This window comes from Tigriopus californicus, chromosome 11 (genome assembly GCF_007210705.1).
Source record: "Tigriopus californicus strain San Diego chromosome 11, Tcal_SD_v2.1, whole genome shotgun sequence".
Lineage (NCBI taxonomy): Eukaryota > Metazoa > Arthropoda > Copepoda > Harpacticoida > Harpacticidae > Tigriopus > Tigriopus californicus.
The window spans coordinates 14,138,656-14,148,940 of NC_081450.1; the positions used below are offsets into that span (position 1 = coordinate 14,138,656).

The 10,285-nt window shown below is 40.3% G+C and overlaps 1 protein-coding gene across 1 annotated transcript in view; it reads left to right on the top strand.

Annotated features, from left to right (window-relative positions):
- The first annotated feature begins 2,750 nt into the window (after window positions 1–2,750).
- Window positions 2,751–10,285, top strand: part of LOC131891200 (uncharacterized) — a 21,467-nt gene continuing 13,932 nt past the window's right edge. Inside the window, exons 1-2 of the mRNA XM_059240724.1 lie at window positions 2,751–2,852; window positions 2,937–3,150. Coding sequence (XP_059096707.1) covers window positions 2,781–2,852; window positions 2,937–3,150 — 286 coding nt within the window. The 5' untranslated portion in view covers window positions 2,751–2,780. The remainder of the gene's footprint in view (window positions 2,853–2,936; window positions 3,151–10,285) is intronic.

Sequence of the window (10,285 nt, forward strand, 5' to 3'; positions counted from 1 at the left end):
ATAGTTACCTTATGCTGTTTTACTTTTCTAATCTCATAATTTAGGAAGGAGAACGGGCGCAGTGGCTAGTGCAACTCCCAGAAAAAGTTCCGGAAAATGTAAAGCCAGCATTAAGTCTGCCTAGAGGGTTTGTTAAAAGCAGCACGAAATACTGTCACTATCTACCTCTATGACAACTTGGTTGGCATACGTACATGACACTTCGTTAATTAATGCCAATCTAAATAGCCACCATGCACTTACTCACGGAATACAAAAATACAAACACAGGTTGGACGAGGTTATTGCGTAAAAACAATCTCGAGGAAGCTTTAGTTTGACAATGCAAAATGTGACAGTCCAAGTACAAAATCCCGAGAACATAGAGGAAAGTCGAAACCCAGAGAGTACCTGGGTATGTTCATTTGATCATTTGATCATTTTTTGGAACAAAAGCTAGAATAGGCCCAAAGTTTGCGAAGGAGTCAGGACAATTAAAACAAAAAGTAGCAATTTTGTTGCAACTTTACCCCAATGTTGAGAGTTAAAAAAAAGTCTTGTGAATTAGCCAAATTATCCAATCAAAAATAAAATAAGAGACAACAACTCCATTGTATAATTTTTCAAATTGACGGGGCCATTAATTTTCAGAATATAGGACTAATAATCATTGCCTAATGTAAGATGGAATCCCCACGATCTTCAATAGCTGAATTAAGTTATTGGGTAATCTTTTCTGGGAACATTTTTTGAGTCCGTTCATTAATTTGGGACCACCCATCAACCAGTAGTAGCTCAACCTGCTCGGTTGTTTGAGAAGTTGTCCTTGGCTTTTGATGGTCCAGAGGGAGTGCACGTCCGATTTGACTTTGACGGATTGTTGTAAACGTTGGGCTGCCGAGGATTTGACGGCCAGTTTAACAGGATGATCCTTGGACAGGATAAAATTGCCACGTTCATAAATCCAGGTCCGAAAGGTATCTGTAACTGTACGTTTTTGAAAGCATTCATGAGCTTTGTCCGAACCCAGGATTTAGGGTCAATATTTGTGACAGTAGAGAACCTTAATGTGCGTTTTGAGAGCACCTTCAAGCCCTCGAGAATCCAGGCTATTTAGAACAATAAGTCCATTTCTCTCCTTTCTCGGGCTCCGTCATTGTTTAATTTGCTGCCTTCTAATATTCGTTGGGAGTACGTAGGCCTCATTGATCCGTTATGGAACCATGGTGTGCCAACACCTAATTGGGTGACAGTTGACAAGAATCCCACCAGGGTAACATTAATACGATTTTTTCGAGATTTTTGAATTGCATTAAAATTCGTTTTTAAATATCGCAAGGAATGTACTGTAGAACACAATTGCTTGTCGATACCGCAGAACTGTAATATGACTCATTAAATTAAAAGAGTTGTCACAAAAGTCCACAAAATATTGTTTAAATAAATTATGTAATGTATTTGGTCTTAATACTTATGACTTGTTGATGAAATGATTTGTTCTCTTGACTTCTATTTGCGAAAAATTACAAGATTACAATCAGCAACTAATTTGTCTTACTATGTTGTAACTGCTTTTTCTATTTACAAGACACCAAAGTCACGCAACATCAATCTTGGTTGCAAAAGGGCATTATCCTAAAAACTTGGACTAATAATAAGTATGTTTCAGTTCAGAAGATGTTTTCTCAAATAACAAACACATTCCAGTGTCTTTTGAATCACAAAAAGGTACGTAGACGTTCAAACTAGATTTCAATCTGAACATCCTCATTTACAAAAGTTCCAAGTTTTTTAAACAAAGTTCCAATTGTAAAAAACGAGAAACTAGAAAAAAAACAGATTTGGAAAACCCGTCTCGCCTGGGGATTATTCTCGAGGAGAACCCTGCGGGAAACGGGGTCTGGTTAGACAGAAATGCAGTGGATACTTCAACATCCGGTTAGATGGAGGCGGGCAGGGTCTCTAGAGGCGGGTGGCCATGCTGAAGATTTGGAAGGGTTTTGACGGGTTACCTAAATCAAACGAAGCCACACGAGGCTCAACCCCACAATCACGGCAAAGTCTTCAGTGCAGGGCAAACGGGATGGTTCCTAATATGAGGAAGACAAGTGTGGTATCGATTGGCTTAATTAATGGCTAAAGGTAAGGCATTTAGAATGTAATCAGACTCTGAGTGTGAGAATAGGTCCCTTAAAATATTTGGTACCTGCTTTTGACGCTTGTAAGATATTTAAAAAAATATCTTAGCATCAATAGCTTTCCATTATTGTTCTTACTTCCGATTTAGTATTGGGAAGCTTTGGTGGATTGGGTGGTTGCATGACGAAAATCCCGCCATAAGAATTGAAGGAAAAATTTTCCACTTTTTAAAAAAGACCGAATAATTCACTGACCTTCTTAATCAATGAAGTATGTGTGATCTCATTCATCACACATGTATGATTTAAAGATGGGAAGAAAAGAGCACTCCATTGTTAATTTTAAATAAAGTATAAATGGAAAAAAATCGTTCTGGAATAATCAGCCTTCCTACGATGATTCAGAGTAATTCAGGGGGTCTGATTTCGAAACGGTTGCTTCATCTTGCAATCTCAATTTATCATTCGTTAGTAACACAATAATAACTCGGATGACCATTGTCAGGCACGGGTATTAATCTTGTGGCGCCACCCCACCTTCATCGATCACCGTGCATTCTCGGGTCTTGAGGATTAAGAAACCGTAACTAGTCTTGTCCAACTTCCAAACGTTCCGCTGCATGCATACAAATAATAAGTGAGAGGTTCCCTCAGTCGAGCACAATGAGGCATTCCGTTTGGAAGGGCTTCTTTTTCTTCTTGACTTTTATTGGTGGCTTCATAAGACCAACCACGGTAATCGCTCCTCAATGCGCTTTTAATATCATGCACAACAAGGGAACACTTTCTAAACGATTTGGATTGAAACAATCTTTACAGTGTCAATTTTGGTTCGAACAAACGGATTCCGAGATTCTGCGATATGATCGATTAGATGAGCAAACTGACATTGGAACGGCTGTAACAGAAGATTACGCTGGAGCAATGGATTACCGATGGTTTTTGAATGAAGCTGACAATGATTCACCTAAAGCTGCCCATTTGAAAGTGGTCATGAAGCACAACCATATTGCCCCTGTTTCAGATTACTTGGGTAAGCAGCTTCAAAAACAAACTTGGTTAAAACCACGGGCAAATACTCCAAAACAAAAAGACTTCAACGCATACTTTTCTTTTAGTTTTTGATGCATTCTGCATCTTATTCATTGCTATAATTCGAGGGGTAACACTCATTGACATCGAACGGTGTATCAACAGAGTATTGGTCAAAAACATCTCAAAAAGCGAAAAGAAAGTCAATGGCTGATATGCTTTGAGGGGGTAAGGGAAACGAGTTAGAGGTATACTAGAGGGCTAGAGGGCTCTAAGGTATGCCAATAGCAGCCTGATGTGATGCGCTATAACAGGAAGAGTGCCGCCATAAGAAGCAACATTCTAGAAAACATATCTTACATTTTTAAGAGATAAGATTAGGCCGATATATTTTCATTGAACTTTATGATAACTAGATTCGAACGTTAATTTCGGCTCAAATTTGACGCCTACCTTGCCACGCAGCTAGTGTGTGTGAGCGTTGTTTGGGCTAGTATCCTGGATGAGAATACTGCAACTAGCAGGACGATGCTAAGAAAGAGTACTTCCCGTACCACAGTGTTCAGTAGATTTATGCTGTTGATAAAAGGGTATTAACTCGATTCCTAATCATGCTTATGAGAAAACCTCTGTTACAGTGTCTCAAAAGCGTATCAGCTCTTTGAAGTTCGTGCGATTGTATTGCATTAGAAGTGCGACGTAGTCCGTAAGAATGAAACTGTTTCAACGCAACCTTTAACTTCTCACAGTACCAACATAAAAGAAGTAACTCCTTGAGAGTGCGATGAGAGCTAGCCAGGCGGACTAGTTTTCAGAGCGAATGAATGTCAGCTGACCGGCTGGTAGGGTATAGTTTCTGATTGTAGTCGCGTTGTTTCCGGTAGCTAGAGTTGGACTGTCCACTGGTTATCAATTCAGCTACAGTAAAATTCCACAACAAACTCGATTTTTACTCTTCTATGTTACTTCTTCTATGGTACCAATGTCATCAGGGTGTACGGCGATATCTGGCTTTGAGCAAACTGCTGGCCTAGTTTGGTAAAAAGCTTACCTTAACTTCAAAAGTACAACAGTGATAAAATTAGTTTTATTTTCATAAATCCTGCCTAAATTGGGACCCATATTTGCTGTTTTTGTGGAGTGAAACCAAAAAGTTACTTACAAGCTCAGCCAGAAGATCCCATTGCACATTCAGGGTAAAGAACAACTGAAACAATCTTGGGGTGCCATTTTACTCTCTAGACATCTAGTAAATGTTCACACCCACCCAATGTCGCCCAACATTAAAAAACACAACAAGAATGAAGAAAGTCAGTCTTGCTAGTGTAGAGTCGCCATTTTTGGCGCTATTACGTCAATTTTGCGTTTTTTAGGTTACGGTTTCTCAAGAAATCAGATTAGCACATTAAGCGCCCGTCAGAAAGTGTTTTGCTTTGATAAGCAATCCAGAACAGTGATATATTGCCAATCAAGTTCATGGGTGCAATACCTACGTCGCTAAAAATTTCGAATTGCTCAGGTATTAAAGGAGTGTTTTCATGAGTAAGTCTACCCAAATCGTGGCACCAAAAGCGCTATTGTAAATAAGAGCACTTTGCCTCTTAAATAAGAAAATGTATAAGCCATCATTTTGCACACACTCAAGCCTTATGGTGGTGTGGCAAAAACTCTCATTCCGCTATTTTTAGCAATTTTTTTCTGGTAACATTAGAGTAAAGGGTCTAGAAAGGCCACAGTATTCGTCACAAACCCGCTAGATGGCTCTTTGTGCAACGAAACTCTACTTTTCAAAGTGCATTAGACTAAGCAACGCGCTAGTATACTACTTGTATACTGCTGCTAGTATTCCTAAACTATTAAAGCATATGGGCCAATATAACAAATAACAAGAATGAAAGACGAAGAACCAACAACGCTCTAGAAATGGGGTAATGAAGTCAGGTCACATCAAGAAAAAATACTTACCGGTCTTCATGGCACACTTAGTCTTAAAAAAGATATACTCATTTACTGGAATCTTGGTAATTCCTACGAGATGCGAAGTTCGTTTCTGGGAGGAATGGCCAAGATTCCAGTCCCCTTGCAAAGGCCATACATAGATCGAATTTACTCAATATTGCTGAGAGTAATATGACCTTTGGATGAACACTCAACCCATGAATATCGGAGGTTAGGATATCTAGCATGTCTCGTTAATGAAAGATTTCGGGGTAATCTTCCAAAATACTGGAAAGTTCAATGACGATGAACATATCTAGTCTAAAGAGGCTGAGAGTACCTAAAACTGAATTGAATGAAATTCCACTCAATGACATTTGGACCGACTCCATTAGATTCTCTACTACGAGTATTAGATGATGAAGGCAAGGACATTCATCAGGTCTCATTCATTAAAGATTTAGGTGTAGTCCTCCAAGATATTGGAAAGTTCGATGAGCATATACAGTTGAAAGTTGGCAAAGCTTTTCAAAAATGTGGTTGGATACATATATCGCACGTTTAAGTCCTGAGATAGCATCACAATGCTAACTCCGCACAAGCCAATTGTTCAGTCGCATCTTGAATATGCCTCGCCCATTTTTGTTCAAGTAGTGCTCGGGTATATGGGTTCGATCCCAAGTCTCCCCCCTCTCCCTTTACCTGTCTAGTGGATGTTCGCCTCGAACGGCTTCCCTGCATCTTGGTATCCCAGAATGGGCCCAAAATGACCACAATATCAAAACAGTATGTACATGTATGGCCTTGAAAAACTGTATTTATCAAATGAGATGCTTGTCTCGCAGTAAAGAACAAATAATAATTTGGGCTCCAATTAGTTCAACAGGTTTGCAAAAGGTCCAGCAGGTCCAAAGATGTTTTAGTATGACCATTGAGGGTATGAAAAAGCGCTCGCATTGGGAGAGGTTTGAGAGATTGGGGCTGTACTGTATTCAGTGAAGGTACGAAAGATATCTGATATTTTATGTATTTAAAGCATTCATAAGCTTTGTCCCGACCGAGGATTTAGGGTCAATTGCAGTGACCGTAGAGGCTTAAGGTGCGTCTTGAGAGCATCTCCAAGCTTTCGAGAATCCAGGGCTTGAAGGTGCTTGCAAAACGCACATCAACCCTCCACGGTCACAAGAATTGGCCGAAAATTCTGGGTTGACGAAACCGAGTGACGAAATAAACTGTGGCACCATATACTACTCTTGAGGCGTCAACAGATATCGCCAGGAACGACGAATCTGAATGCCATCCCACCCCAAGGGACGGTATATTCCTTTAGGCTCAACTTTAGGCTGGACTTGGCTCAACCATTTCAATCACGTCCCCGCTCAAGCTCGGTGGGAGTGGATCATCCCAACCGAGTTGTAGAAGCCAAAGCCATTGCATCAAAAGCTTTGCAAGGAGCGCGGACAGTGATATCAGGCCAAGTGGATCGTAGATGCTTTCTGTAGTTTCCAAAGCAGACCGCTCGGACAAACCCTTCGAATCAAACTTGGAGGCTAATCTACTCGTGTAATTGAATCCAAGGGTGTTCTAAAGGGTATCCCACTGGAGCCCAATAGTCGAGACGATTCCAGTCAAACAATCATCACCATTCTGATCCACGAGAACGCCAGAACAATTGCTCGCAAATTCGTGGGCCCTAAACCCACCCAAAGCCAAGACTGTGCCCATGTTGTCCAAGAGCTTTCTTACAAGATCTTCACTAAAATCAGCAGTGGTTGAGAGAGCGTCCAGATACAGGTTGGAACGGATTTCTTGAGCTGATTCAAGGTAATCAGCGGCAAACATATCAATCGTCTGTAATAGAAACTCAAATGGCTTAGAACGAGGATGATTTTATCTCGAATGTCACTGCCACCATACGGAATACTTAAGCCTCTTACATGGGGTCCAAATTTTCATAACACTTTTGTAATGTCAGAAATGATTGCTACTTTCTTCGACTCGAAACGTAACTGAAGCTTAACAATATTGGGAGCAGATTGAGGCCCGCATATACTAGGTCATTTAAGGATTTCTTGGATTGTCCATCTTTACTCGACGCGTTCATTACAACTCTACACTTCGTAGTTGTGCTCCCCTTGAGAATGGCATGTGTTGCAAGATGATGAAGAAAACAACCATCTTTTGGATTGATCTCATCATCTGGTGCTCACTTCAAAGTGTCTTGTTCGATAATAGTGGAATAAGATTGATTCAGGGGCATTTTGTGTTCAGGCTTTGTTCGCTTCTCTACACTCGTCATGACACCCTTTGCCCTTGCATAGTTAATGAAAAGGAAATTCTTGGGATCACCTTTCTTTAAAAGGGAAGAGAACCATTTCTTTCTTCTTGGATCATATCTCGACAATTGGCTAAACATTCATCATCATTGCTTCTTCTTCGTCTTCAACTGTCAGACTATCGTCGACCGGAGAGATGCTCAAATGCTCTTGTTGCTAGAAACTTAGGAGATCCATGGGTAGAAGTCGCCAATACGGTTTATTTTACGGTAGGAACTTCCGCTCTTCCTTTCGGATGTGCTCCACATAAAATTCATCCCATTCTTGTGTTTTGTGCGGCTGGCTCGGCCGATACACAAAAGAGTAAACAATGGTTCTCCGATCAAAACATCGAGACCCAGTTCTCCAGAGGATGGATTCAGTAAAGGTTATGTTATGGAAATGGGTAAAGTCGCCCCTATCTAGGGTTATTGGCTTGACTGGTTGAGCAATGCTGGATATGGTTGCAGCCAAGATAAGACTTGCAATAAATGACCCATCCAGGGATTGAATTTGAGATTCCACGATTTTCACTTGAGTACATTTAGAACTTCCGCCTCCAGCTACGCTCATCGGAAGGTGTTTGTTTATGTGTGAAATGCTAAACAATTGTTAACACTGATTTTAAGACCGTAGTTTATTTATTGCTTGCAACTTTAATGTTCTTTGATCACCTCCGAGAATTCTGAAAGAAGCCATTTCCAAAACAAACTTGCATACATTCAGTTAATTCTGAAGTTTCGCGTTGAGTTTGGAATTCGCCAAACTGAATCCGAGCCCCAGTCCGAAAATTGTTGGTCAATCTGATCGGATTGAAAAAGTTTAATCCAATGCACACATCCAGATTGGACTTGCTGCGTCGAAACGAGTTAGGGTGTTCGGCGCTGTGATGCTTCGGGAGTAACGTTTGAACCCATTGCTAAACCGGACACTGGGGCGGCATATCTTATTACTCCATTTTGAATGTTTCAGTGCTATGGCGTGAATTTTGATTTATCAGAAAAGATGTTCAACCAAGGGTACATTTTTTTTATCTGGAACTGGAGGGAATCCATTCCCAACAGTGTAATGGAAGTTCGCAAAAACTAACCAATAAATACAATTACATGAAATTTTAATTTGCAACACAGGTCTGACAATTAGATTTCTGTTGTTTTTTGATCAGTTGTACAATGTCCATGCTCTATGCACTTCTTCTAATCATCGTCCTAATTGAAACGCAAGTTTATGGTTATCCAACCCTTTCGTTCAGCTTTGCTTTGTTTCAGGGCATGAAGAAAAATCCTTAAAAAGGAGTGCATATTATAGGTCCATAAATATCATCACGAGGCTTGATCTGTTGCAGTCAGTCGTTAAGCCACGTCTAAAAATTCCTTGGCCAATATTGGCTTCAGTTAACTCGGGAGGTTTGGAAAAGCCAACACAGATCCAAAGATTTTTAACTTTGAAAAACTAGGTTACTGAAGGCAATCTAAAAGTGTGCTAAACATATTTTTAAATCCATCGCCAAGTGTCAAAAACATTCTGGAGGCACCACGCTCTCGCTTGGTGCAACCACGCACTACGTCTCTTTGGGGCCCCAGTTTCACACTGGTGCTCGTAGTCGTCTGAGGGAGGGATCTTTCGCGTAGAGACTGGTATTAATGGCTGCACCATGTGTGGTCGCCAAGTGGTGGCTGTTGATTACATATTCATTGTTAGCAGAGGGAGGTATTTTTAGAGGAAATCTCTACAGCGGGTGTCATGGTAGGAGCAGGAGTAATTAATAGATAGAAATGATGACCGATGACTAGAATATAACACTTACAAACATTCAAGGACTGAACAAAACAGGATTTGAAGATTTGTCGGCTTTTTGGACAAAGATAATTCATTCTCGTGGCATGCTCGTTGGCCATTGAACCATTGACAAAATTTGAGGGTGGTAGTCCAGTTTCGATCGCACAGTATTTTGTCCATTAATTGTTTAAGGATCAGCTCATGATCGACAACCATTTGCAGCACAAAACGCGAAAACGTTGAATCATTTCCAAGTACCCTTCGTGACAAATAGAACTCTAACAGTGCAATTTTTCCCTCGATCTTCTCTGATCTTCCTTGTATTTGTGCTCCCACCCTCACCAATACTAATAAAAACATTCTTGAAATACACTCAATGACTTAGATCGAAATACACCAAATCAAATCATATGATCTCCATATTATTAAAAGTTTTGCATTATATGCCTGAGAAACTAAGAAACTAATTTTCTTGATGCGTCATTCAACTAACCATGTGCTTCTAGTGACGTTGCAAGCCGGAAGTAAAAGACATGTAAGGATAATGGGCCTTCTTTGTTCTTTGGTTGAAAAGTCAAAGGTCAATGAACAAATCGATAACTCTTAGTCGGAAAGATTGTATGCAGTAGTTTTCATAAGTTCACGTGATTCAGAACAGTGGATGAGAGAAGAATGATGAGGTGGCTTAAAATGATGGAGAACCGGTATAGGACGAAGGGAGGAAGAGTGCAAAAAGAGAGGCGGGACTTTCTTCATGGAACTATTCCAACTGTCCCTTTTATCAAGATTTGAAACACAATGAAAAATGAAATAACGAAAATACAATTTGTCACAAATCTCTGAATCAATGATACTCCAAACGGTTGGTGCAGAGCAAGAACGTCTGGTAAACATTTATGTCCTCGTCATTTGGTCCATTTCTATCAGAAGCATTGGGCAAATCTGTAAAAGATGAACCGAGAAAACTGCGATTTTGCCAAGAATTGCGGCCGTTTTCAAATTGAATCAAATATCGGCGTTGTAGCATTTGATAATCTTGGCTTCCTGAGCCCAGTTTTTAAAAGCCAAGGATCGAGAAAAGATCCAGTTTATGTAGTGTAGTAC